The sequence below is a fragment of the Callionymus lyra genome, chromosome 16 (assembly GCF_982586985.1).
Source record: "Callionymus lyra chromosome 16, fCalLyr1.hap1.1, whole genome shotgun sequence".
NCBI classification, from domain to species: domain Eukaryota; kingdom Metazoa; phylum Chordata; class Actinopteri; order Syngnathiformes; family Callionymidae; genus Callionymus; species Callionymus lyra.
In genome coordinates, this window is record NC_141833.1 from 4,360,268 (window position 1) to 4,388,187 (window position 27,920).

A 27,920-nucleotide genomic window follows, 5' to 3' on the forward strand; every position below is an offset into this window, starting at 1 on the left:
GAAATACACGTTTTATTTTAAGTTTTTGCCTTCATAAGGAGGATGAATGTTAAGGTTGTCATGACTCCCGCTGACCTCTGAATGACCTGCAGCGTTTAATTTTTTGAGTTTGTGTCAAGGAGAACCTTTATTATTATTATTATTATAACCACTTCAATTTGTTCCTAAAATGCGGTTCTTTTTATTCCTGCTAAACTGTTTGATAAACGGACTGAACGGCGCCACCGTCCAGACGCCCGCTGGTCAGCTGCGGGCGGTGAACTCTACCCCGGGTGAGACCGTTTCTCCGGACCCTCCGCTGGACAAGTTGCAGCGACCCATCGCCGAACCCATGGAGCAGAAGAACGTCAGCCAGGTCTGCAACTGTTTCCAGTCAAAGCTAACTGTGCTTCTCTTAATCGTGTTCGTTTTAAGAATAACCTACATTATTAACGGAATTACTGTGCGCGTGCGTGAGGGCGCGACCTCTACATGGAAATAGTTTATCCTCAGTGTAGCCATTACAATTAAAGTCTTCTGCCAAATAGTTTTTTTCTGAAAGAACCATTGTTCAAAAGTGCAGCAACAGTCGAAATGTATTTTTTTATTTGGAATGTGAAATATTTCATCCAAGTTCATTGCGAAAAAAAGTGTCTGTGATTGTATGATTATATTTGTTGTATTTAAAAGGATTTATTGGAGGGTTGTGAAATGTGTACTTCATATTTAAAGCCTACATACTTCTCATTCTTACCATGAAAAAAATGTCCACTTATTAATCGCAACTATAATGTCGATTAAAATATCTATTGTTCCTGTTAATACCATAATTAAGATTATACCTAAATAAAAGAGAGTTTATATTCTTTTTTTTTGCATGGGAAAAATCAGCTTTATTGCCAGAACAAAACAAGATTTAAAATGGTGAAGTGGAAAAAGCGATACATTCAAAGAGGCAGCCATTTACGGCACCAAAACATTGATGTATACCTGTATATAGGTTAAAAAAAATCAATAAAAAAAAATCATGATTCATGCCAGCAGTACATTTCCTAGGTATGCCAAGGTCACTTTTTAAAATTAACATAAAAAACAACAGATGAGATCATTCCAACCCTGGCCGGAGCCAAGGTTACAAGCAAGTAACCTCATAATTTGAGGAATTCTTTGCGCTTATTTCTGTAGCAAGACTGAGTTTGTTAAGCATAACCTTTGATAAGTTGTTTATTTTCTTCTGTATTGTATTTTAAAATCAAATGGAGTATACTTCCCTGACAGGGAAACATTGAATGTTCTAAAGTGGAAATGACCAGGCAATGTTTTTGTTGTTGTTTCCGCTGACATTCTGATCCTCTCTGCAGTTGCTCCAAGACTATGACAACAAGGTCAGGACTGTGTCATCAGGCTCTGACTGCATCTGCCGCTGCACGTTCAGACCCATCAGCCTCTCTCAGTGCAGCCAAAAGATCCAGAACGAGTCCTTCACAGTGACTACGGAGACTTCGGGGACTGACTGTGGGAAATGCGAGTGTGTGGCCCCTCTGTCAGCTGTGAACCCCTGCGAGGCCGAGAATCGTTTCAAGCGACTGATGGAGGCCAGCAAAGATGACATCAGGGTCAGCATGCCCCATCGAGTCAGCTAATGTAGTCCTTTGGTTTCATCTGTTAATGTCTTTCAAGATGGCAGCTATTCTGGACTTGTTGAAAGGAAAACTTAATGGGACGGATTTGTTGAAGCTTCACTCGATAACCACCAGCTTGCTGTCCAGAGTGGAGAACATGGAGAAGGTGACTTCCCACATGTCTGTTTGTTGTTAAACACCCTAAATATGGTGGAATTCGAATTACATAATTTGTGTAAACAGGAAACGTTTGTGATTTATGTGTGACTCACTCTAAGATGTGGAATGTTTAAAAGACAGTGGAATTTGATTTTATAAGTAGTTAAGAATTAAAAGTTAAAAAATGGGAAATGCCCCAAATAAACACCATACATTATGTATGTCATGTATTCCAATAAAGATAAACATTTTTAGAAGTAACGGTTATGATATGCTCACAAAACAATTGTACTTGACAAATGTTTGAGACAACACTTTCTTTTTACAATAAACTTGGCTTCTTTCAGGCCTTGAGTCGGAACTCCACCAGCAAAGACCGTGCCAAAGAGAAGGCAAAGGAAAAAGAGAGGAAGAATCAGGAGAAAAAAAAGAAGACCAACGATTCAAAGGCTGGAGAAAACGAAGGACAGAGAAGAGTCCCGACTATTCAAAAGCAAGTATGTCTGCTTTACACTGTCTTGGTCATTCCTTGTGTTTGTTGGTTGCACAACTGGTGTTGCACTATTGTAGGTGAGGTAAATGCTCTGAGCTATGCTAATAGTATAGCTCACAGCGTTTACCTCACCAACTAGCTATGCTAATAGCTAGAAAGGTTTACATCCTTTGAAGTTGTAAACTTTAATTTTGCCATGTTCTGTTTGGGAAGCGGCTACAGAGCATCCAGATCGACTGACCAATAGTGGTCCTGCTACATAAAAGTAATATTTATTACTAGTATTGTTTATGATAAATAATTTTGCTTTGGAGTGGTTGTTATAATACTGTCTACATTGGGCCTTAGAAATAACATTTGCCCTGACCCTAGTGATTATAAATGAAAATTCAAAGAAGCCTTATATATTCTTAAATATATATGAAATATCATCTGGTTCATTATAGATAATCTGTGCTATTATACTCTTTTTTTATTTCAAGTTTAAACACAGAGTGTGTGTAATAGTGCAAAATGGCTGCAGGAACTGTAGTGAAAAAGAAAGATTGCAACACTGAAAGGTGTAAGCAAATTTATCAACAATACTTTTTATGTTGACACATATCACATGGGTATTACTTTTACTATCCACCATGGTAAGTAAAGGATACTATAGACTTAAAAAAAAAAAATAGGAACAAAAAAATGTAAAGCATGTACCGATATGCAGTTTACTAATTTGTTCAATGAAGTTATTTTATTTCAAAAGTCTATATAGTTTCATAAGCCAGTCCTCATACACATTGCTAAAGGTATGACACTTAGGGTCCTTAGATAGATGACCGTGTGACTATTAAGGGAAGCCAATTAACTTCTTTAGATTTTTTTTTAATGGAGAAAGAACTCAGTCCAGATAAGCACTTTTATTCACTCCTAACAATTGCCCAAAATAGAAGCTGAGTGGAGATGGCTGACTGTTTGATCTGTGATAGAAGACAGAGGGAAACACGACACAGCAGTTGTAGACCTCCCATGATATACGGTTTTAAGACAGTACATTTGGCAAAAAAAAGCAGGCAGAAAAGTAAGAAGTGGAAGAGATGATACTGAGATTGTCGTCAGAAGTGAATAGTTTTGTAGTTCTTGAGACCAACACAAGACTATGAGTAAGTTTCGACTGTTTATGGTCTTGGGTAATCTCTTTCTTGGGTCATAATAATGGTCTGGAAGCATAATAGACTACTGCACATAGATCTTGGTCTCACTGGAGGTGGTCACTACTAGTCTAGAAGTAAGTAAGTAAGTAATGACTATAAAGTACAAGATTAGAAATAAGGATGTCAGAGGGTAGTTTGGAGACAAAGTAAGGGTGGCTAGAATCTCTTACACTCCATCTCTTTGTTGTTTACCAGGTCCAAAGTGTGGACAAAGAGGAAAAGCAACAGGCAACTACGAATAAGACTGAGGTGATCAAACTGGACACAAAGGAGACAATCAAGGACAAGAGCAGCAAGGTCATCAGAGGCTGGACATTTTACAAGGCAGAGGAAGAGCATTTCCAGCAGGAGAAGCGGAAAGGGAAACATGGTAAGCGAAGCCACATGTTCGAAGAGACTAGGTCATATATTATATATACTGTCAGATCTATAAATCCTTTTGTACCAACAGGTCCATCAGTTGACTTGCTGGCCTCAGATGAACAGATCTTTCATCCTCAACTATCATCTGCTGTACCATACAAAACAGACACACAACAAACCACAGTAGCTTCAACTGCAGATACGAAAGAACCTGTCCCAGCTAAAACCACAGCTCAGTCACATGTTCAGCAAACTACAAAACAACTGATCAAAGTGACACAAGTGACAGAACATACGACTCCACCCACAACCATTCAAGTCTCAACCGCATATACCAGTCCACCAATGAATGCAGTTGTTGCAAACCCTCCTCAAGCAGAGCCTCGAAGCCGACTAGGATGGACTGAGAGTGCGGATCAACGGCCACAGCCGACCACCAAACCTGGTAAAGCAGCACATGGGAAGTTTGTCACGTTGTTTATGATCTCACGAGTGTTTCTGTTTGTGTGTTGTTGAAGCAATGTGTAAAGACACAGTGGCCAGCATTTCAGAGCCAGTCCTACACAACTCTTATGGCCAGAGAGAGGGAGCCTGGATGAAAGATGCACGTGGTCATGGGAATGTCATTTACCTGACCAATGGTCACTATGGAAGTGACCTGCTGGAGTACAGAGATATCACATTCTTTAAAGCTGGTAATATTCTGTTTTTATTGTTTGTTGTGAAAAGAGTTGCAGGTCCTTCCATATTCGATCAACCCTGGAAGTGAGATGACTTTATTTGGTGTCATTTCAAATAAAGTGTAATTTCAAATTTCCCTTCAAATCTATAGCTATTGACGCTACCTACTTGGAATTAACTTTTTTTTTTAAGTTTGCTTGGAAGTAAACTTGTAACTTTGTGTCCTCATAGACTTTTATAATGTAATTATGTTGCACTATTCCAGTCTAGTAAGGCAAGATAATATTCTTAGCCTGTAAAACGCCCTAAGAATTTCATCAAGCTATCTTGTTTCATATTCTTTGTTTTGATTGGGTTGTGCTTCTTATCCCTTAGCATGTTGCTTTCTATATGATGCTTATCTGGAAATAACTAGTCTTTGTGTCCCACTTAATTCATCTCACTTTCCACTCAAATTTGTCAACCAATTCCAACACATTGGCCCACGATCCCGATTGAAAGGCCACTTTTGTTGTCATTATAGACATACATGTTAGTGTATTTATATATCTGAGATTTGATTATATGCTCTTTTTGTCCAGGTCAGGTGAGTAACACCTACAAGCTTCCCTACAGCTACACTGGAACCGGCCATGTGGTGTTTAATGGAGCATTGTACTACAACCGGGCCTTCAGCAGGGACGTGATAAGATACGACCTCAGACAGAGATATGTGACGGCCTGGACCACACTTCACGACGCTATCCTCGAGGAGGAATCTCACAGAGTGCAGACCGAAGTAAGTAAACCAAGACCGGGGGTTATTTATCAGACACGGGAGAGTTTGGACTTTTTAATGTCTCATTAAGTGGAACCAGATTCACAGTGAGATCCTTCGAGCCAAATGCTGAAATAGAGATGGAAACTAAACTGACTGCTATTTTTCCAAAAAGAAGAAAAGAGGCTTGTCTGGTAGAGTTTCAATAAATGTCTCGGTTCAAGTGCAATGTCAAGAAATTAGCTAGTAATGTTTCTGTAGATGGAGTTCAGTGAGAGTTGCATTATACCTTCTTCTGAAAAACTTTGCTTCCCTCAAATGTTAAGTTATCCAATCCTAAAAAAAAAGCAATTGTGAGGAAAACTGGAAAATGTGTTCTTTGCATTCTCGTGCAATGAAATATACCAGCTGGTGGATTTAGTGACTGCTTAGGCGATTCCAAATGTCCCCTTGTGGTTTCGCCTTCAGACTATGTGGATATGTTGCTGACCTAGCAAGACCTAATATGGTTCGGCAAAGAAAAAAGGAGTTTTTTATGGTAACTTCCATGATAATATGATGAGCAAATAGTAGTAGATATAATTCAAAGGGTAACAAGTGTGTTGCTTTAAGTGTGTCTTAAATAGATATTGTACCTTTATTGTACCACCCATGTGTCGGTTTGTACAAAACTTTCTCTTAATGGATATATTTATTATCGTTACAAAATGTGCTTAAGCCCCGCCCACTTTAAACAGTGCATTTCTGGAGATGAAATATAGTGTGATAACCATGCCCACTCTGCTGGTATTGATCAAGCATCAAGGTAAGCCAACGATCAATCATCAATCCTGAAAGTCTCCACCTCTAAGGGTCTCGTTGTATAAACAAAGCAGGAGCATGATTACAGCTGGCTGGAGGAGGAGTGTAGCCAATATTATGTCATAATGGACTCTTCTTGTTCGCTGAGACGGGGGAGATTTTTATAAAATAATAACTTCATAACATCATCATCATGAGGGACTAATGCATCTTGGTGAGGAAGACTTCACTATTTAAACCTTGTGAGAAAGTCAGGAAAGTTGGGTTTTCACATAAGTTACACTCCCTTCTATAAAAAAAATATGAATATATAACAAGCATTGGTTGATATCAACATGTTTGATTATATCTTTAACATGTTTCATTAATGCATAAACTAAAGATTATCTGAATAAAGAGTCACAACATTCCTAAAATATTATTTTGCTATTTAAAACAAAATATATTTAACATGAATGGAAATACAAATATTTACAGGGCACTATGCTCCAATATATGGTGTGACCACCCTTTGCCTTCAAACCAGCATCAATTCTTCTAGATACACATGCACACAGTTTTTGAAGGAACTCTCTCCTTAAAGTCTCCTCTTCATGTAATCCCAGACAGACTCGATGATGGTGAGATCAGGGCTCTGTGGGGTCGTACCACCACTTCCAGAACTTCTTCCCCTTTATGCTGAAGATATTTCTTAATGACATTGACTGTATGCTTGGGGTCGTTGTCCTGCTGCAGAATACATTTTGGGCCAATTATACGCCTCCCTGATGGTATTGCATGATATAAGTATCTGCCTGTATTTCTCAGCATTGAGGAAACCATTAATACTGACCAAATCTTCAACTCCAGTTGCAGAAATACAGCCCAAAACTTGCAAGGAACCTCCACCATGTTTCACTGTTGCCTGTAGACAATCATTATTGTACCTCTCTCCAGCCCTTCGGTGAACAAACTGCCTTCTGCTATGACCAAATATTCAAATTTTGATTCATCAGTCCGGATAGCTGAGTCGCTTGGCCTTGTTTCCATGTCGGAGGAATGGCTTTTTGGCTGCAACTCTTCCATGAAGACCACTTCTGGCCAGACTTCTCCGGACAGTAGATAGGTGTTCCTGGGTCCCACTGGTTCCTGCAAGTTCTGAGGTGATGGCACGGCTGGACATTTTCCGATTACGAAGGGGAAATTAGCTTGATGTGGCTTTCTTCTGCTGCCCTAAGTTTCCTTGGCCGACCACTGCGTCTACGATCCTCAACGTTGCCTGTTTCTTTGTGCTTCTTCAAGAGAGCTTGAACAGCACATCCTGAAACCCCAGTCTGCTTTGAAATCTTTGTCTGATGCATTAGAACTACCTTGTGTCTTGTTGCTGTGCTCAGTCTTGCCATGGTGTATGACCTGTGACATGAAACTGTCTTCCAGCTTGGTAGCAGAGTTTGTTCTTCACCCAGTTTTAAGCCTCACTATAATCCTACAGAACCCCTTGTGCAAATGTGCCTATAAGAATTGATGCTAGTTTGAAGGCAAAGGGTAGTAACAACAATTATTGATTTGATTTAGATTTCTCTTTTGTTCGCTCACTTTGCAATTTGTAAATAGATAAAAATAAACAATTATTATTTATATTTTTGAAAGCATTCTTAGTTTACAGCATTTTTTCACACCTGCCTTAAACTTCTGCACAGTACTGTATATGTATAATTTAGGGGTTTATGAAAAGAAGCTGCAGCATGTGACCAGGTCCGATCTCCTACTGTCTGCAACAGTCATTTGTGCAACACATATTAAAGTCTGAAAAGTAATTCAGTTTCCAGACCCAAGTGAATGAATGTCTGTATCTGCACTGCATTACTGAGGTCCTGCGCCAACACTGGTCGTCTATGTGGTAACAGATGAACGACTCATCAAATGAGCGTCACTAGAATGACATTGAAAGACTTTTAATATTCCAGCCCAAATGTGAAGGACTTTTTACGCAGTAATAACGACCCGAAACACCGACAAATATATTTCAAGTGGACAGCGTTTGGCTTCAAACACTAATTTGCATTTGTGGTGTTCTTTTCCAGGTGGAGTTTGCGGTGGATGAGTCTGGGATCTGGCTGCTTTACCCCGCCGTCGACACCGAGGGCTTCAAACAAGAAGTGATTCTGCTCAATCATCTGCGGCACAGAGACCTTCAGACCATCAGAAGCTTCCGCACAGGTCTCAGACGAGGCCACAACAGTTTCCTGGTGTGTGGCGTGCTCTATGGTGTGGACAGCATGGATCGACATCACGCAAACGTGACTTACGCCTTCGACACACACACTCTCACTCACACAGTGCCAAATTTGGCATTCATTAACACACACTCCTACACCTCCCAACTGGCCTACTGTCCACTAGACAAGAAGCTGTATGCCTGGGACAACGGACATCAGATGACATATGATATAGTTTTTGCCTATTAGTGTTTCAAAGGGAGATTTAAAAATGGTGATAATTAATGTACAGCTAATAATGACGATAATCATCAGCTGTTTAAATGATGACGTTTGGATATTTTAAAAAATAGAATGCATAAACATGACAACATTGTTTTTCCAATTTAATCTTCAGAGTGACTCACCACACTATGAAGCATGGTGTGCAACCACCTGGTCTTTCCTGTAGATCTATTCAATTGTCTTTGTATATAATTATGTTTTATTTTCATTTCTCTACTGCGCATATTGCACCACTCTGTATAGTTTTGATGGATTTAACACAAAACAAAATGTATTCTGGACAACCTGACATGCTTATAGAGCATCAGGGCGAGAGAAAATAAAACAGATAAGGTCACAAAACTCATCAAAAACACAAAAGAAAGTAATCCTATTTGATTTTTGTTACATTTATTTCTGTTTTTATTAGCTTTTTTCTTATATTAACTCCACACAGTTTTCAACGACCTACCGACGGCCTTTGTGTTCAGTCCATTTAATTTGCTCACAAAACTGTCAACATTTATATCAAATTATAAACGTTGTTATGTTTTAATGTCATTGTAAATTTAAATCCTAAACTTTAGGTCACAGTGTTAGTCACTGACTTTTTCTGAACAAGGGCGTAATTTAGCGGTTTGTTGCAATATTGGTTAAAGACTCTTTATTCAATGCTGTTTGTCATGTGGAGTTGTGAGTACAGTTGTTTCTGTGTATGTTGGAGTTGTTCAGAACTTACAGTACACAGATGCCTTTCAGAGCATTTAATATTGCTTCAATACACCTAAAATCTGTTTGTAAGCTACTCTGTGTGATAAAGAAAAACATGTATTTATTTTATTTTGTAATAACCAAAAGCACTGACTATCTTTTTTCCAAGTTATGATTTTGTGTTTCGTTTCTGTTGTTGTGTTTTTCATCATATATGCTGTGGGTTTCAATAAAGATGAAAGGTTTTTAAAAAGTAAAACCACTTCTCTGTATCTCTTTCTCCTCTGACTGACCCGAGCAGTCTCATCTGGCTGTTAGCATGAATAGACTTTCCTGGAAAGAGCTGAGCCACTGGGAGCATTCCAGTGTGGAAAATCAGTCAGTGCCAGATGTTGGTGAGTGACCTGAGTGTTCACTAGACTCATGTTAACTGATTTTCTCTTAAATCGTGGATGAGAATTTGGATCTTTATCTTGAAATCTGTTCAGGTTTCAACCAGGACTGTCCCGTGTTTATACCGCAGGAGTCAGCATCTACACATCGGTTTATATGCTGTTGGACCACATGCACAGGCACACACACACACACACACACACACACACACACACACACACACACACACACACACACACACACACACACACACACACACACACACACACACACACACACACACACACACACACACACAGCCATCACAGCGGTCTCACTGGAAATATATTATATAACTGTGGTTTGTGTGGATTTCACCACCAGGGATGATGCAGGAAAAAGATGCCTATTCATCTTCATGTGAGAGAGGATGTGTGTGGCTTATGGCCTTCAACCATACTTTGGTACATCAGTTAAGTGAGTTCACTGCTCACATCTTTATAAATCGAGTCTTTTCATGGAATTACACTGAATTAAATATAGCTTGTACAACAATGGAAATGCATTGTTCTCTCAAAATTATTGATGACCAAGGCAAAAAGTGGACCACTAAAATGAAGTCTTGTGTTTTGGCCTCCTGCCTGTCCTTCTTCTTCTCAGGCCCACTCTGTAGCCTCAGTGAGTCACTTACTAATACCCGTTACGCCGGGCGCCGCATAGGGCAGCAACAGAGTCCCTTCACTTCTGCCTGACTTTGGCCATCCTTTCCATGGTTCTCCCAACTCTGTTTGTGTAGTTGTAGTTCCTTCTATACGGTCCTTCGCCATGTAATGTCTTTGGTTAACCTGCATTCTGCAAAATACAGCAGTCTTGACAGTAAACAGCTTTGGTTTTATGTTCAGATTTGTTTTGGCTTGATGTTCAGATTTGCTTAAGTTTTATGAAAGCTGCATGATGCTTTATTCATCCCTTTTTTCCTGGCTTGTTCCTCGATCATGATGGATGACACTTCCAAGGTAAATGAGTAATCTGTATTTTTTCGAGATCTGCTCCACTCATTGTATACATGTTGGTGAATTAATGTTAATAGCCATGATTTATGTTTCATTGACATTTATGACTAGTCCGACCTGTTGACCATAGTGTTGTAGTCCATCCGTCTTTTCCTACAGATCTGTGAAGTAAAGGTTCAATCTCTGATAATCCTATATATGTTGCTATTGATCCATCATTTCTTTTGCTTTTGTCTCTATCCAATAGTTTCCTTGCTGCTGTCTTTGTTTTAACAATGTCTTCTCAATGTTTGTCGATCTCTTCTGCTTCGTCTTCGGTTGTGGCGTTAAAGAGACGTTCATATGTATTGCGGGGTTGTATCGTGAATTTCTATTAGATGATTCTGTTAACATGCAGACATCAAAAGTTGGTAAACATTCCTGTGTCAGTTCTGTTCAATTTAAGTTTTATCCCCGCTGTGACAAGGTGTTCCCTGGAGACACCCACTCCTCTTCTCACCCTGACATCTTTCAATGAGCTTTTCCGTTTACCATTGATCATTAAGGTGATTTGGTGATAGCGAGGTATGTTTGTGGATGTTATTGTAGGGGAAACAAAGGGCTGTCCTGTGAATGAACTGCAGCCCCACCCTGACTAATGCAGTATACTGAATGTGCATGAAGGGCAGAGTGGTTAAAGAATGCATTCCTTACCAAGTTTAAAATGTCTACCACCAGGTTTCAACCAGAACTACTCTTTGTCGGAAACCTAAATTTCTCTAGAGAGGGTTCCCTGAAAATAATTATCAATATTATATATTTTATTTAGTGTGTGCATTTGTTGTATTTTGACTTACTATACCTATATTGCTGTATTTTAATGGTTTATTATAAATATAGTTACTCGTTATTATTATTTGTATGTCATTATTGTTTTATTATATATATATTTTTCTGTTATTATCTTTTGCTGTGAAACCTCAAACGCCACTGTGTGGCGAGTTATATTGTTTCCATGTGAGTACGTCTCCTGGTCTGTAGGTGGCAGTAGTTCGCTGTTATGGGTAAAGAACAGTCAGTATTAGAGCGACGAATGGTCTCGTCTGCGTCAAGTTGATGTATCTTACGGTGTTTTTTATTTCAATTTACACAAACGGGTGAATGTTTTATTAACTAAAACGGGATTGTTAACTGTTAAGCAGCCCTAATGTTGCGATAAAATACGAGACTCAACTGCGGTCGTGTAGGCGTTTAGTAACGAGTTCTTCGATCATGGAAAAGAACTTCAGTCAGTGGAAGAAACAGTGTCTAAATAAGCTCGACCTCAGTTTAAAGGGCAGCGTGGACGAAGACATCACCCACGTCGTGTCTCTTCTCAACGACCGCGATGAGTACTTCACAACCAGCTCCTGCTCCGGAAGAATAACCATTATTGACGCGGTAATGGAGACACGTTGCTTTAACATTCTACCATGACTAAGAGTCAACATTGCCGAGCTAATGTCTGTTATTTACCTGGACTAAGGTTTCGGACAGCTCTGGGATCCAGAAAGAAAACTGTGCCTGGTTGTTTGTTTCACACAGCAAGTGTACAACTGATGATCTGGTGAGTTTTGGACCAACACAATATAACTACCGGCTTGTATGTATTAACTATTCATAATAATACTATTTCTTCAGCTGGCCAGTCTGGAGAAGTCCACGGGAGACGCGGTGCTCAAGTTTGAGCCATTTGTGCTGCATGTCCAGTGCAGGAGGCTGGAGGATGCTCAGATGATGGTAAGAAAATAGATAATTTAGAAAAATACATTTTGTAGCTCCATGCTAGCTTTAATGAAGTCGATATAGATCGTGAATATAAAAATAAATTCCCTGCCAAGGGAGGTCCTAAAGAATCTCAAAACTAAGGAATCGACGGCCCTTACATTTCTGAGTATTGGGACAGCCGCAGGGATTCTGAGCCTAAGGAAAGAGTTAAGGAGTTGAATGGGCCACAACCTTGCAGTCCAAGAGATGTACGTCTTAGATAGATAGATACTTTATTGATCCCCCTGAGGAGAAATTATTTTGTCCAGCAGTAAAAATACATCCATCTAAACAAACCATAAATGCACGTAAAAACAATCAAATCAATAAGAAAATACAATCCAAATAAATGCATGAATACAATAAATGCATCACTATCTCTTGTCCGAGAAAGCAGCCACCTAGTCCCTTTACTTTGCTTCATCCCCTCCTATCACACATGCCACACTGGCTGTATCGTAAGAATACTTTTGTATGTGGCATGTTGCAGAGTTGTGTGCAAAATCTGCAGTGTAAATTGTGAAGAGGAAGGGGGACAGAACGGTACCCTGTGGTGCTCCTGTATTGCTCACCGCAATACAATTCAATTAGACTATTTTATAATTGTATTCTCTGGGACATTTTGCATTTAACTTGGTTCAGAAGGAGGTTTGGTACATTGTTATTATTAATCAAAAACAGACATTGAAGGAGATGGTTCCTATACTGTACATGTATGATGAAAAAGAAACTTCCAAAACAATACAGCTTCTAAAACCTGATTAAGTTATTATTTTATATATCCACACCTAGGGGCCTCGACAGAGGAAAGAAAAAAACTTGCTAGTAGCTATTCATAATAACTAATAACTCAAGATGTATTATCATGTATGAATGGTAACCATAGTGATTTGTTTCTGATGAGAATGTTTAAAGGATTATTATCACTTGTGTTATCCCTGGGTCAAGGTGAACAAACTCCCTGGCTTCCATAAATGCATATGCAGTGGTGGAGGACGTTCCCCTTGACCCAGAGAAAGCACAGACACATTTGTTTTCGGGGTATTGGGTCGTCTTGACCCTGAGATAACACAAGGGTTATTTGACTGTAACCACTGTTCAAGCTGATCCACAGAAAATGTATATTGTTAAGACAAAGCAATTTAACGACGAGTGTTGGAAAGATGTGTAACTAGCTGCTGTCTTTATCTTTTACTTGTTGCAGCACTCTGCGGCCGTAGAGTCGGGGTTCAGGAACTCAGGCCTCACCGTTGGCAAGACAGGAAAGATCATCACGGTACTGTGGGTCTAGTTGATTTATGTTTTTTGAGTATAACTTCTGCTTTCTCCTTTTTGATGTCGATAAACACCCAGTTTGGTCATCCAATCACAATTATTGTGGCTTTTAGATCAGAACAAAATAAACAGAAATGCAGAAAAGGACATTCAAAAGAAATTGCAAAACAATATTGTACAGCTGAATTAAAGCAAAACTACATTTGTGTGTCCTCCTCAGGCAGTGCGATGCACTCATGGTCTTGAGGTTCCTCTGACCCTGAGAGGAAAACTTCTGGTTTCACATTCATACATCGATTTCTTATCCCAGTTGGCCAATGAAAAGATGAAGGAGAACTTAAGGAGAATCAACAGGTCTGTTGATTTTTGTCTTTTATACTGTGAAATGCACATTCTCATTCTTCATGTTACTCCTGTGTTGTTCTCTTTTTTTCTTGACATTTGAGGTATATATTTTATTGAGTATTGTTTTGATTGTTTAAGGGCTTTGTTACCCTGGTCTGGAAAAGTGCCCTATGAATATAAATTACATACTTACTTACTTATATTAAAACAAACAATTTGAACAAAATAACTTTAAACCCTGGCAATTAAACAATACCCATGTCAACACCTACTTCATTGCATGATCTATTTAATGTAACTAAAGTTTCAAGTTTTTCTTGAGAAATCTAAACTGATAAAATGAGGGAGGAGAAGCCACAGACGTATTCACGCCATGTCGCCAGGTTCTTCTGCTGCCAACATATTTGATAGATCCACGGCATTGTTTGAATATAAGAGTGTCAGGTTGACCTGCGTCCTGGAAAAAACGAATAATTCCACAATTTTGCCCTGCAAATCTTTTTAGGTTCATCAAATGTCTCGTCACTCGCGCATCCATCTTTGTTGTTAACTTATTTTTATATGTTATTTTTTATTTTTGAAAAGTAACATTTAAAGTTTCATTCTCCAGGTTCTACCAGAACATCCAATCCTCTTTGGCCTCAAGCAATCTGCATAAACGTGACCCTCCACAAACACAGGAGCCAGAGGTTTTACCTCAATCATTGGAACCGGTAGAACTTGAGAAGAAGAGCACGACAAGTGTGTACCGACGGAGGAGAAAACAAAAACAACAAGCTGATTGTTGCCATGGTGACAGTGCAGGCAACACAGCAATCTCGGAACTCGACGACTGTCTGGATCTGTTTGTGTGAGTTACTCGCCCGGGTTTGTGGACTCATCATTTTTTTTACAAATTTAATTTTGTTTGTTTTAGACTGAAAGAGATTTTTCATGGTTGTAATACTACTATATGTAATATTTTGTCCGCAATAAAAATTGATTTAACTTTTATATTAAAATCTTTGTTAATGTGAACTTTCTTGTTCATTTCTACTCATCATATCAGCTGCAGGTAATCCATTATATTATAAATGCAGGTTTCCAACTGTGGTCGATTAAATGAACTAAGTAGTGTATATATAGTCTATTATTATTACATTTATTAGGAACAGTGGAAGGATAATATTGAGACGTATTTAAAAAATAAAAAACATAATATCATATACAGGGCACAATATTTTTCTTTAAAAAGATAACTGTTTTAAAACATAAACATTGAAAAACAACAAAATCCTGCACCTTTTACAAGAAAACCAACATGTGTTCAAGAGTTAAGTAAGTAATTTGTATTTATATAGCGCTTTTCCAGACCAGGGTCACAAAGCGCTTAAACAATCAAAACAATATATATATAATAAGTATATACTTTTAAGGCAGCATTTCTGCTCATCCTTCTCTACAGTCAAGGTAATGCTCACCTGTATTAATGTTTTAAGAGAGGCCAACCTTTTAACATCACATTCAGATATTTCCACAGTTTACTTAAAGCATTTTTATCTGACTAACTTAACATCAAGAGGCCTGGTTTAAAAATATATTTGGTCTTAACCCTGTTATTATGTTTGATTTTATTTCCCATTTGGTAAAATTGTTGTAAAAAAAGCAATGTCTTTAATCAATATCTGTTCGATTCATATGATGTAATAGAAATACAACTTTAGTTGCTTCCAAAGTTATTATCTAGAGTAACTGGTAGCAGCTCTTCGAGTCACTTGTGGTATCAAAAGGGTTTGGCAAGTTACACTCTATGGTAACAGTGTGACAACATTCACCAACATTACTTTGGTGGCTTTTCTATAGTGGTTCACGGTCAGAATTCATTTGGTGGGAATTACAGTCCATCATCTGTGCTGTCAGCGGATCAACAGGGATGATTGGGTGTAACTTCACGTACCCAGAGAGTCCACCTCGGAGAGTTTTCCAGACCTTGTGGTTTCCTATTGATATACCAACCAACAATGTTGGTCTGGAGCGTCTTCCGGAGTACAATGGTCGAGTGGAGCATCACTGCAGTGGAAACAGGTGCACAATGACCATCTCTGATGTGACTCAGGATGACGCCAAAGAATACAGGTTCAGGTTCATCACCAAAAGAAATAAATACACTGTCCCGCATGGAATCAAACTGTCTGTCACAGGTTAGTCACATGTCCTGCAGATGTTGCAGATAAACTATATTACTGGTTTTCAAAATGTGAGACTCTTTAACAGTTTTGAAAGAAAACTAATTCCATGTTGTCTTTTATAAAAGGGTGTGGAGGCAAATATAATAGTAAGTAAGTAATTTGTATTTATAAAGCGCTATTCCAGACCAGGGTCACAAAGCACTTAAACATCCAAAACAATACTCAACAATATATATGAAATATATACTTTAAAGGTCAAGAGAATACTGAGAACAACACAGGAGTAACATGAAGAATGAGAATGTGCATTTCACAGTACATTTGGTCCTGAACTGTCTGCGAGGAACCATCAGTAGATTCTGATCCACAGACCTCAGAGCCTGAGCTGGTGTGTAAGGCTTGACCATTAATCTCTGAAAGTAAGAACCAGAATTTTAAAGTTGATCCTGAAAGAAACTGGCAGCCAGTGAAGAGTTTTAAGGATCGGAGAAATGTGAGTTATTCTACTTGAGCGGGTCAGAATTCTGAATCAACTGCAGGTGAGAAAGATCCTTCTTGTTAAGACATGAAAACAAACTGTTGCAATAGTCCAGGCGAGAAGACACAAACGCATGGATTACAAGCTCCAGATCATGTTGTGACAACATTTTCCTAAGTTTAGATATTTTTCTCAGTTGAAGGTAGGAACAGTTTCTGGTCAGTTTTCTACAGTGTTGAACAAGAGACATGTCTTTGTAAAATACAACACCCAGGTTTCTCAGGCTCAGTTTGACAGACTGACCTAAGTCACCCAAGTACTGACTCAACCCAGGAACCTTATGTCAGGAGCAATAACCAGAGTTTCAGTTTTGTCCACATTTAGCTGCAAAGTGTTTTCACTCAGCCATTGTTTGATTTTAATACAGTCAAAACAGGAGTTTGTTCCGGTCACTCCAACGCGCCATCACTTCCTGTTCCTGGGTCTTAATACTTCGCTTTGTGGAGAAAAATGGTCAATGCAGTGTCACGGGTCGTTTATTCGCCGCTTCAAGTCAAACAAAATACAAGCTTTACAATGGATCTTTCTCCCAGGGACTCAGGTCAATAGCCCTCGGAGAAAAGGTTTCGAGCTGTAGAAACATTGCAATATTTAAGGCAAAAAGTTGTCATTTCAGGGGCAAATGGTTCTTTCATGTTGCCTGTGTCTCGATCACCCGCAGAGCGAACTTCCTAACTTCCCTCTTGCAATCTATGATTCAAATGTTCTCGGGTGGGGGCCTCCGTCTTCCAGCCCCCCCACCGCCTCCCGGATGTGTTCCACTTCGTTCTTTGATCCACGACCCAAGGTGTGAAAAGGCAGACAAACAGACGTTTTTTAAATAACCGTCGTCATGTCTCTAATTCTGTTTCAAGCTTGTCTTGAAAAAGTGTAAATTAGTCTGCAGTGAAATGTTGATTGTGAATGTGTATTCAAATGTTTAAGCTCTTAGATGAAGCTAGTAATTTTTACTTTATATTTTGATTATCTTTTAGCGTTAATTTAGGTATGGCATATACGTATAGTGTATAATCATTTTTAATCTAACAATTTCTAGCAAACAATTTACTAAGGTTTTCAGCCTCTTGGGCTCAGTTGAATCAAGGGCAGTAGAGCTGGATGTCATCAGCAAAAATGTGATAAGAAACATCAGGAAATCTCTGAATGATTTTACCCAGGGGAATCTAGTACAGCAAAAACAATAAAGGACCCAGAACAGAACCTTGAGGGACTCCACACAACAGGTCCGCCGGTTTAGATCTCATTTTATTGGCAGATACACTAAAACTGCGCCCAGAAAGGTATGATAAGAACCATTGTAACACAGACCCAGACAGTCCCACTTCATCCCTCTTCCCAGCAGGATCTGGTGATCAACTGTGTCAAAGGCTGAGGACAGACAAGCCAAGAGAACCAGAGCAGTGAATTTACCCGAGTCAGCCGACATCATGATGTCACTGGACACTTTCAATAAGGCTGTCTCCGTAGAGTGATGTTTACGGAAGCCAGACTGAAACTTCTCATGAATGTCGCCTTGATCAAGAAAAAAAAAAGCTGCTCAAAAAGACAGCTGCTCAAACACCACCTTCTCCAAGATCTTGGACAAGAAAGGGAGCTTAGAAATGTGCCTGAAATTACTGAGGTCAGTCGGGTCTAAGCCTGGCATTTTGAGCAAAGGCTCCACAATGGCATGTTTAAATGCATTGGGAAAAACCTCTGTGGAAAGGGAGAGGTTCACCATATTGGTAACACAGGGGCCAATTACATCAAATACTTTGATAAGACGCCAACAAGAAAGGACGTCATCTGAGCAAGAGGAGGGTTTCATCTTGTTCACTAGTACTGAAATATCACCCAGAGATACAGTACTGAAGGAAGACCAAGAGGAGGAGACAGGCTCAGAGACAGCAGGGGTTCCACACAAAGAGGGAGAGATTTTCTCTTTGATCAATTTAATTTTGTCAATGAAAAATCTCAACAATGCATTTCTGTCAACTTTACAGAAGACAGGCGTGATTTGAGGAGCAGGAGACACAAGAGAATTAATCATGTCAAACAACACTTTTGGGTTTTTCTTATTTGCTGCTACTAGTTTCCTGATGTATCAGATCTAGTTTCCACCATCTCATTGTATGAAGACATCAGATCCCTGAGTTGAAGTCTGTGCACCTCAAGTTTAGTGGTCTTCCAGAGATGCTCAGTCTTTTGACAAAGTCTCTTCAGACTCAGGATATGTTTATTTGTCCAAGGGCAATGTTTTTTCTGAATTTTCAAGTTCGATTTAACAGGTGCCACTTGATTTAGTATTTCAACAAAGTGTGTAGTGAAACAGTGAATCAAACTGTCCACGTTTAGGCAGTCATCAAATGAAAGCGGGTCAAACATGCCAGAAAAACTGTCTGCAGTTAGCTGATAAAGTTCCATGCTTCTGGACCTCATTCTGATCCGCTCTCATCCTTACCATAATGCCTTGATCCCCCTAATTCTTTAATACCTATGCATACCAGTGCCATTTCCATTATTTTTCAAATCTGACCAATCTAAGATATTTTCCCACTTTTGACAAGAATTATTTCAAATAGTGTCAGTGCCAGTGTGGCACTCACTCCTCACCTGGTGGCCACTGGCAGTATTGTCAATTTGACCATCCAGACATTCTCTAGCTATTCTAATGGATAAATCTACCACAACGGTTTCCCCTGCTGATTGCCTTTTCTCACAACGTCCAGGTTGGTTGGCTATTACCATTTTGGTCAATCTATATCTGAAGGTCCCACATGATCTTGATTTGGTCATATGCCATCACCTTGGAAGATGCTTCAAATCTTAACTGCAGTTTTCCTGTTTGTATTCTGTGCAAATGTTTCTTTATACTATACCACCTAACTGGTTTTAGCGTGCCTTCTATGCTTTAAATGCCATCATCTTACACCCTGCTTTTAGGTGCTTTTTCAGGACCCTCTTTGCACAGCTTGCAACTGGGATCATGTCGTAGATCTGTGCCTCTATTGCTCTAGTGCTCAAGGCTTTTCCTGTGCTGCCATGATGAGTGCCTCTGTGCTGTTCTCCAGTCCAAACAACTGGTAGAACTAGATAAAAACAGCCACTTAAGATCAAATATTTCTTCATTCATCCTAGTCAGAACATGTGTGTTTACATAAGCAGCTTTAGCTATATGTCTTAGGTGCATCTTATGCACTAGTTTCTCCTCCTATGATGGTTCCTCTGGAATCAGAATCAGAATCAGAATCAGAAAACCTTTATTAGTCCCGCAAGGGGAAATTCGGTTTCACAGCAGCAAGAGAAATAAAAACACCCAGAAATAAAAACGAGAAATAAAATCTAAATGGAATAAAAGATGAATCTGCGCTATATAATATTTACACAATCATATTTACATAAATAACAAGAGGTGCAGTTAAATAGTTATCTTGGTGTGTTTTTGTTGTGGAGTCTGATGGCAGCAGGGAGGAAAGACCTGCGGTACCTCTCCCTCACACACCGGGGATGGAGCATCCTATCACTGATGGAGCTCCTCAATGCCCTCAGTGTGTGCTGGAGAGGGTGAGACAAGTTCCTCCTCATGGAGCCCAGTTTGCTCCGCATCCTCCCCTCAGTCACTTCCTCCACAGGATCCAGGGGGCGCCCTAGGACGTAACTGGCCTTCTTAATAAGGCTGTCCAGTTTAGCCCTATCCTTTGCTGTCATGCTGCTCCCCCAGCAGACCACACCGTTGAAGATGGCAGAGGCCACTACTGAGTCATAGAATGACTTCAGGAGCGGCCCCCGGACACCAAACGACCTCAACCTCCGGAGCAGGTAGATTCTACTCCGCCCCTTTTTATAAAGAGCAGCAGTGTTATCCACCCAGTCCAAGCGGTTGTTGAGGTGAACACCCAGGAACTTGTAAGTCGTGACAATCTCAATGTCCTGTCCCTGGATGTTCAGTGGTGAGGGGGAGATGGAGGGACACCGCCGGAAATCCACGATCAACTCCTTAGTTTTGCTGGAGTTGATCTGAAGGTGGTTTTCCAGGCACCAGTCAACAAAGTCCTGGACAAGTCCCCGGTACGGCCCGTCATCCCCGTCCCTAATGAGGCCGACGATGGCGGAGTCGTCCGAGAACTTCTGCAGGTGACTGGTGGGAGACAGGTGTTGGAAGTCTGCAGTGTACAGTGAAAAGAGGAACGGTGCTAACACTGTTCCCTGGGGGACCCCTACACTGCACAGTACAGTCCTCGAAACACCAAACCTTCTATAACAGTTTCCATTGTTTGAGGTATTCAACTAGCTGAAGTAGTCATGAAGATTGTTTCATGGAAAGTGGCTCTGATGCTTACTAACCCCAAACCCCGGATACTTGACTTAGGGTGAATCCCCTGTGCATTGTGAGGAACTTCGGAGCTCTAAATATCTGGGTTTCCTCATTGGCCACCTTAGAAACCCTGTTGGAATAATGACTACTGGTGCGGCTTCTTCTTTGTGGGGCATAGCTTTTAATTTTCTAACCCATTTCTGCAATTAAGCCGGCTTCTTAGGACTTGCCCTTTTTGCTTGAAGTTGTATTAGTATTTGGCAGTTGCTTCTATCTTTGTAGCCCCTTCATTTGCTTGTGATATGCCAAAGTATTTATAGCTCCTTCACATCCAAGGCAGGATAGCAAGATCCTCAGAGAGAGGCTCACAGTAGTAAGACTGCTCCTACACATTGAGAGGAGTCAGTTAAGGTGGTTTTAGACTCTGATGAGGATGCCGCGCTGGTGAGGTTTTCAGGGCATGTCTCACCGGTAGGAGACTGTTGGGGAAACAAAGAACACAACCGAGAGACTCGGTTGTGTTCTTTGTTTCTAACTGAAACAACTTTTCTTTGAAACTAACTGAGTTCAAAAACCAGAGGTCCCTAGCTTCAACTGTGCGCCCCAAAAGGAGATCCTCCAACACCGTGATGTTAGAAACACTCGATTATTTTCTTAAACCGGTCTAGTTTCAGCTGAAAGTTCCAAAAAAGCAGATTTAATTATATACTTATATTATAATTTATATACTATATTACTACACCACAAAGCGTCTTCAGTTTATAGGACAACTTGCCTGGTGGTCGTGGATGCTGCACAGGTTATAGTAAAAGGAAGCGTCAGTTGTTTTCTACATCTTTTTCTTTTCCCCACCACAGACATCAAGCAACAGTATATGTACCGGAGCAGCAACATGAGTTCAAGAATCAAGCCAGAATTTCTACTTATCCTTCTCTATATCCAAGGTAACGCTCACCTGTATTATTGTTTTAGGATAAAATTCACCTGATCTAGATGTATTTTAGAAAAAGTGTGTGTTCTTATCTTTTGTTTCAATTGCCAACTATTTAAAACTACCTTCACTTGCCTATCCAAATTTCAATAAGGAAAAAACAATCTAGATGTTATGTACAGCAGCCATAATACTTTTTAATCCATCTGTCTCTGTTTAAATACTTTACCTAATGACGTTTCAGTGTTTAGGACTTGCCTGAAAATCTGGAAAATCAATCTATCTAAAATGATCCTCATTTACTTCTGACACGTTTGGATCTAATAAGTAAAGATCAGGCAGTTATGACTCTCATTCAGTTTCTATACATTCCTCATTCAATGTTTGCATTTTTATTCTCATTTTACTGTCAGTAAAACCTTAGTTTTTAGGTGAGCAGTCTGGCTTTTCGTCCTGGTTATTAACCAGCTTTGATCTGCAGAATTGCTTTGAAAGTTCATAGAATCTTACTCAACCAGTTCTTTGGATATTTCCTCATGGCATCTTCTGGGATATATTGGGTGTTAAACTTGGTAACAGCGTTTTTCACAGTCTTTTCATCATTCCTGGAAATTGATTATTTTTCAATGAGGGTGTACTCTACCACGGCTGCCCTTTATCAAGGGATCTGAATGGTAACGAGATGAATTTCGATGTTAGTTGTTGGAGTGAAAACAATTGTCAGTAACACCCTGAAGTTGACACTGTTTGGTCTGGTGAATCATAAAAGTTGTTGTCCTAAATACAGCAGCATTTAAATGACTAGAAGAGTATAACAACAAACAAAAGTTAGTATTTTAGTTGAGATGAAACCTGTCATTTTAAACTATGGGAAAGTCATGAACATACATCAAGCAGCTGACCACATCTTTTTTTCAGTTTCCGTTCTCAGACAACTAAGAAGGTGAAGTATTAAAGTGAGGAAATATAAATAGGTCAATTATAGAGCAAGTTAATACATTCTGACTGAGAAACTAGACTGGGCTAAAAAACAGACTTCGTCTTAAAACTCTTATAATGTTTGATTTTGTTTCCCATCTGGTAAAATCGTTGCACATTTTGGAAAAGAATGAATAATGTCCTCAATCAATATCTGTTCGCATCAGATTATGCAATAAAGATGCAATGTTTTTTTTTTGTCTTTTCTGCAGCGGTTGACGGTCAGAATGTCTTCAATGGGAGTTACAGTCCAAACATCTGTGCATTAAGAGGATCAACTGTGAAAATGGAGTGCACCTTTACATACCCAGACACTCCACCTCAGACAGTTCTCAAGACCTTATGGTTTCCTAGTGATCGAAAAAGCAACACTGTTGGTCTGGAGATGATGCCAAAGTACAAGGGTCGAGTGAAGCATCACTGCAGTGGCAACAGGTGCACAATGAAGATTTCTGATGTGACTCAGGATGACGCCAAAGAATACATGTTTAGGTTCATCACCACAGAAGATAAATACACTGTCCGGTCTGGAATCAAACTGTCGGTCACAGGTTAGTTACATGTCCTTGCAAATGTCTTTTCAGATAACCCAGTAAGACAGACATAGGCGGGCCACATGCAGCGCTTTGACTGAATTTAAGTGGCCCTCATGAGGTCAAATATTATGTAGAAACTGTTTTATTTTGTAGGTATTTTTTTCATTGCTAGACCTTAAATATTACTTTTTGTTTTAGTACCGCTTTGCCTCCGCCTTTATCAATACTGTGACCCCCCAAAAATATTTAAGCAAATCTAAAAAATGTCCAGGTTTGATGGCTATTACCATTTTTGTCGGTCTGTATCTTAAGGTCCCACGTGATCTTGGCTTAATCATTCTCCATTACCTGAGGAGATTAATAGAAATTAATTAATAACATATTTAATTTCACACATTTTTACAGTTTTTAGCGTCAATAAAATGTAACAGTTTCATAGGGTGATCAAAATCTACCACTCCACTCTCAGATTAATCATTGATTGACAAACGTTTATTATAAACTTCACCTTATTGCTAATGAATGATGTTCTTCAGATCTGCAGGTCCACGTGGAAGGTGTTCCAGATGACATTAGTCATTTAACCTTAGTGAGCCTGATGTGTCGCAGCAGCTGCAAACTTCCCATCCAGCAGTTGTATGTCTGGTTCCTTAACGGATATAAAGTCAACTGGAAGGAACAGTATTATACAGCACATGTACTACCTGGGGATTTTATCAAGTGTGGTTTGGAGGGTCACGACCTACACACATCTGCTCCGCTGTGTAAGTTTTTATCATCACTCTGACTGAAAGAAACAAGTATCACTAACATGTGTCCAAACCTTCCTTCCAGACTTTCCATCAAGACCCTCAGTGGTGCAGAGTCCACCGGGTGAGGTCATTCAGGGTCATCCGGTTAATCTGATGTGCAGCTTTGGATCAGGCATGGGTTTAAATTATACCTGGTACAAGAAGACAAATATCTCACAGCAGATTTCTGAGGGCAAAGACCTGCTTTTCAGTGCTGTCGAGTCGTCAGACTCTGGAGAGTATTACTGCTCAGTTGAAACCATGATTGGCACAATCAAAGTCAAAACAAAGTCAAAACCAGTCATCATTGATGTGCAATGTAAGTAAACTTCTTCACTGTCCGCTTAGCAACCTGTTAAATTTCCTGGTAGCAGAAATAGCATCTGTTACGGAGAGCAGGCCTATGGACATAATATTTTACGAAAAACCTATATATAGTAGAAATTTTGATTGATATACATTGACTGATCTGTTGGATTTAAAAGGTCTTAAAATATATTCTTCACCAGCCAACATAATTTTCAAACCAACAATAAAAGGAGAAAACAAATCAATATGCCAATTTAAGTTCAATATAGAGATTTTTTTGTCTATGTGTGAATTCCGTCCACATCAGACTTGTTTCCTTCTTTTTTCTTGTGGTCGTGTTTACAAGTGGAACAAGAATGAAGTGCGAGATCAACAGGCGGCGCAGAGTTAGCAGTTATGTCGAAGCTGCAGTGATCTGTGGTGGTAAAAAGTGAGCAAAGCCAATAGGTAGGCAAAACTCTCTGCATACCGGTCGATCTACATCCCCACCCTAGCTTATGGTCATGGACGGTGGGTAGTGACCAAAAGAACAACATCACTGGTGCAAAACAAGTTTTCTCCAGAGGTTGGCTGGTCTCTTCCTTAGTGGTAGGGTAAGCATTTTCCCAAAAGAGACCTCCAGAGGGATCAATAAAGTTCATCCATCCATCCATCCATGCATCCATCCATCCATCCATCCATCCATCCAACTAACTCTGAGAGAGTTGTTTAATTTACATGAAAGATTAACGTTTGGACTCTCAACAGGTATTTTGGTCCATCTTATGTCAATTCTCTCAGATGCTCCGATCCTTCTATCAGTGTCTGTGAACTCAAATAAAGTGATGGAGGGAGCGTCGATCAGTCTGACCTGTAGCAGTGATGCCAACCCACAAGCTAACTACACCTGGTTCATGAAAGGAGAAACGACAACTGTAGCAACAGGAGAAATCTTCATCATCCCTGGCGTCAAATGTGACCAGGCAGGGAGTTATGTCTGTAGAGCCCAGAACCTCAGAGGACACAGTGAGGCAGTTAATGGCATGTTTGGGAGGAAGAGTTCAGAGCCAGTCATCATTGACGTTCAATGTGAGTTTACTTGTCTAGGCACATCAGGATTCTCTGGTCAGACTCAGAGACAACTGTGATGTTACACCATATTCATTCTTAGCTGTTCTGGAGAACATCAACATGTTTTAATTAATGTCCAATTTGGAAAAAAAACATTTGATCGTGTGTTTTGTTGGAGTGTTCTGATGTGCACTGATGTCAATTATCTTCATCAGCAGATGCTCCGAGGCCTCCATCAGTGTCTGTGAGCTCTGATGAAGTGATGGAGGGAGCCTCAGTCAGTCTGACCTGTAGCAGTGATGCCAAACCACAAGCTAACTACACCTGGTTCATTGAAGCAGACATGACCACTGTAGCAACCGGAGAAATCTTAAACATCACCAACGTCACACTTGAACAGGCAGGGAGTTATGTGTGTAGAGCCCAGAACCTCAGAGGACACAGTGAGGCTGTCGTTCAGCTCAATGTTGTGTCAAGTATGTCCGAAGGGAGGAAGAGCGCGTGCGGGTCTAGTTGAAACAAACGTATCTCTGCTTGCATCACGCAAGTGGCGTCAATGTCCGGCCCCCGAGAGCCATATACCACACCGTGATTGGTAGATTCCTTCAGCTCCGCACACAACGCTGTCAAGCGCCATTCATATAAAACTCGCGGGCCGCACTAACATTAAACTTTCATATAATAACGTCTCGCCAATTGCGGCCCGCGGGCCGCGTGTCTGAGACCCCTGATTTAAAGTGTAATTCTCCAGGTTCTACCAGAACATTCAATCCTCTTTGGCCTCAAGCAATCTGCATAAACGTGACCCTCCACAAACACAGGAGCCAGAGGTTTCCCCTCACTCATTGGAACCGATAGAACTTGAGAAGAAGAGCACGACAAGTGTGTACCGACGGAGGAGAAAACAAAAACAACAAGCTGATTGTTGCCATGGTGACAGTGCAGGCAACACAGCAATCTCGGAACGCGACAACTGTCTGGATCTGTTTGTGTGTTACTCGCCCGGGTTTGTGGACTCAAAAAAACTTTTTTTTACAAATTTAATTTTGTTTGTTTTAGAGATTTGTCATGGTTGTAACACTACAATAAAATAAAAAGGTAACTTTTATATTAAAGTCTTTGTTCATGTGAACTTTCGTGTTCATTTCTACTCATCATATCAGCTGCAGGTAATCCATAATATTATAAATGCATGTTTCCAACTGTGGTCGGTTAAATGAACTAAGTTGTGTATATATAGTCTATTATTTTACATTTATTAGGAACAGTGGAAGGATAATATTGAGACGTGTTTAAAAAATAAAATACATAATATCATATACAGGACACAATAATTATCTTTAAAAAGATACCTGTTTTAGAACAAAACAAAATACTGAAATACAACAAAATCCTGCACCTTTACAAGAAAAAATAAAAATATAAGGGCATAGAAAAAAATATAATCTCATGACATGTAAGAAAAAGCAGTAAGAAACAATTGTTTATACTTCTGAATAGCTGAATAGTTTTGCCACTGTGGATGTGAAAAGTGTCTTACATTTTAGTCGTTATGCAAAGCAGCATTGTGTATAATATTGTTTCTGGCTCTCTCAAGTGGCAGAAGAGTGTAGCTGCAATGTCATGTCTTGCTCTTGTTCGGTGGCCATGTGACACTTAGAGACTTTGGAATAAAAATGACTGCAACACAAAGGGTTTTCGGTGTATAGAAGTATAACCACATACCATTTATCTTTTAAAGTATTTACCGTTAATCAAAATAATTCGTACCAAGTATCTATTTTGGCCACATAGCCATCTCAAATGTCATTACATACAATTCCTCCAGAGGTGTGTTTGAAAAACTTTCTTGTATGTACGAAGCTGCCCTTGTGGTTGTGAGCGTTTATGCTGCGCAGGTTTCAGTGAAAGGAAGTGCCAGCGGTTTTCTATTGCTTTTTCTGTCTACCAACAGTAGCAACATGTGTTCAAGAGTAAAGGCAGACTTTCTGCTCATCCTTCTCTACATTCAAGGTAATGCTCACCTTATTGTTTTAGGACAAAACTCACCTGATCTAGATGTTTTTTTTAGAAAAAGTATGTGTTCTTATCTTTTGTTTCAATTGCCAACCTTTTAAAACCACCTTCACTTGTCTATCCAATGTTCAGTAAGAAAAAAAACAACCTAGATGTTATGTACAGCAGCGATAATACTTTTTAATCCCCCTGTCTCTGATTAAATTCTTTACCTAATGACATTTCGGTGTTTAGGACTTGAAAATCTTGAAAATCAATCTACCCAATATGATCCTCATTCACTTCTGACACGTTT

The 27,920-nt window shown here is 39.7% G+C and overlaps 3 protein-coding genes across 3 annotated transcripts; all 3 read left to right on the forward strand.

Moving 5' to 3' along the window:
• Positions 1-63: 63 nt before the first annotated feature.
• LOC148063301 (olfactomedin-like protein 2B) lies at positions 64-9,445 on the forward strand. Its single transcript, XM_087810966.1, has 9 exons — positions 64-355; positions 1,341-1,595; positions 1,660-1,767; positions 2,108-2,257; positions 3,645-3,819; positions 3,901-4,257; positions 4,331-4,507; positions 5,075-5,271; positions 8,115-9,445. The coding sequence occupies exons 1-9, from the start codon at positions 170-172 to the stop codon at positions 8,496-8,498; spliced, it is 1,989 nt and encodes a 662-aa protein (XP_087667092.1). The 5' UTR covers positions 64-169; the 3' UTR covers positions 8,499-9,445.
• Positions 9,446-11,680: 2,235 nt separating this feature from the next.
• tyw3 (tRNA-yW synthesizing protein 3 homolog (S. cerevisiae)) lies at positions 11,681-15,007 on the forward strand. Its single transcript, XM_087811114.1, has 6 exons — positions 11,681-12,028; positions 12,114-12,194; positions 12,269-12,367; positions 13,599-13,670; positions 13,890-14,023; positions 14,625-15,007. The coding sequence occupies exons 1-6, from the start codon at positions 11,861-11,863 to the stop codon at positions 14,866-14,868; spliced, it is 798 nt and encodes a 265-aa protein (XP_087667240.1). The 5' UTR covers positions 11,681-11,860; the 3' UTR covers positions 14,869-15,007.
• Positions 15,008-15,926: 919 nt separating this feature from the next.
• On the forward strand, positions 15,927-26,126 carry LOC148063303 (B-cell receptor CD22-like). The gene is made up of 6 exons (XM_087811746.1): positions 15,927-16,194; positions 23,136-23,474; positions 23,996-24,223; positions 24,294-24,502; positions 25,570-25,627; positions 25,828-26,126. The coding sequence occupies exons 1-6, from the start codon at positions 15,927-15,929 to the stop codon at positions 26,124-26,126; spliced, it is 1,401 nt and encodes a 466-aa protein (XP_087667872.1).
• The last annotated feature ends 1,794 nt before the right edge of the window (positions 26,127-27,920 follow it).

Bases quoted from the DNA above. Each gene is read 5' to 3' on its own strand.
- LOC148063301 (XM_087810966.1), top strand. From the start codon at position 170: ATGCGGTTCTTTTTATTCCTGCTAAACTGTTTGATAAACGGACTGAAC. The intron at 3,820-3,900 runs GTAAGCGAAGCC...TTGTACCAACAG, and splicing joins GAAGCGGAAAGGGAAACATG to GTCCATCAGTTGACTTGCTG. The intron at 4,508-5,074 runs GTAATATTCTGT...CTTTTTGTCCAG, and splicing joins TATCACATTCTTTAAAGCTG to GTCAGGTGAGTAACACCTAC.
- tyw3 (XM_087811114.1), top strand. From the start codon at position 11,861: ATGGAAAAGAACTTCAGTCAGTGGAAGAAACAGTGTCTAAATAAGCTC. The intron at 12,029-12,113 runs GTAATGGAGACA...ACCTGGACTAAG, and splicing joins GAATAACCATTATTGACGCG to GTTTCGGACAGCTCTGGGAT. The intron at 13,671-13,889 runs GTACTGTGGGTC...TGTCCTCCTCAG, and splicing joins AGACAGGAAAGATCATCACG to GCAGTGCGATGCACTCATGG.
- LOC148063303 (XM_087811746.1), top strand. From the start codon at position 15,927: ATGATTGGGTGTAACTTCACGTACCCAGAGAGTCCACCTCGGAGAGTT. The intron at 16,195-23,135 runs GTTAGTCACATG...TCTTTTCTGCAG, and splicing joins AATCAAACTGTCTGTCACAG to CGGTTGACGGTCAGAATGTC. The intron at 25,628-25,827 runs GTGAGTTTACTT...CTTCATCAGCAG, and splicing joins AGTCATCATTGACGTTCAAT to ATGCTCCGAGGCCTCCATCA.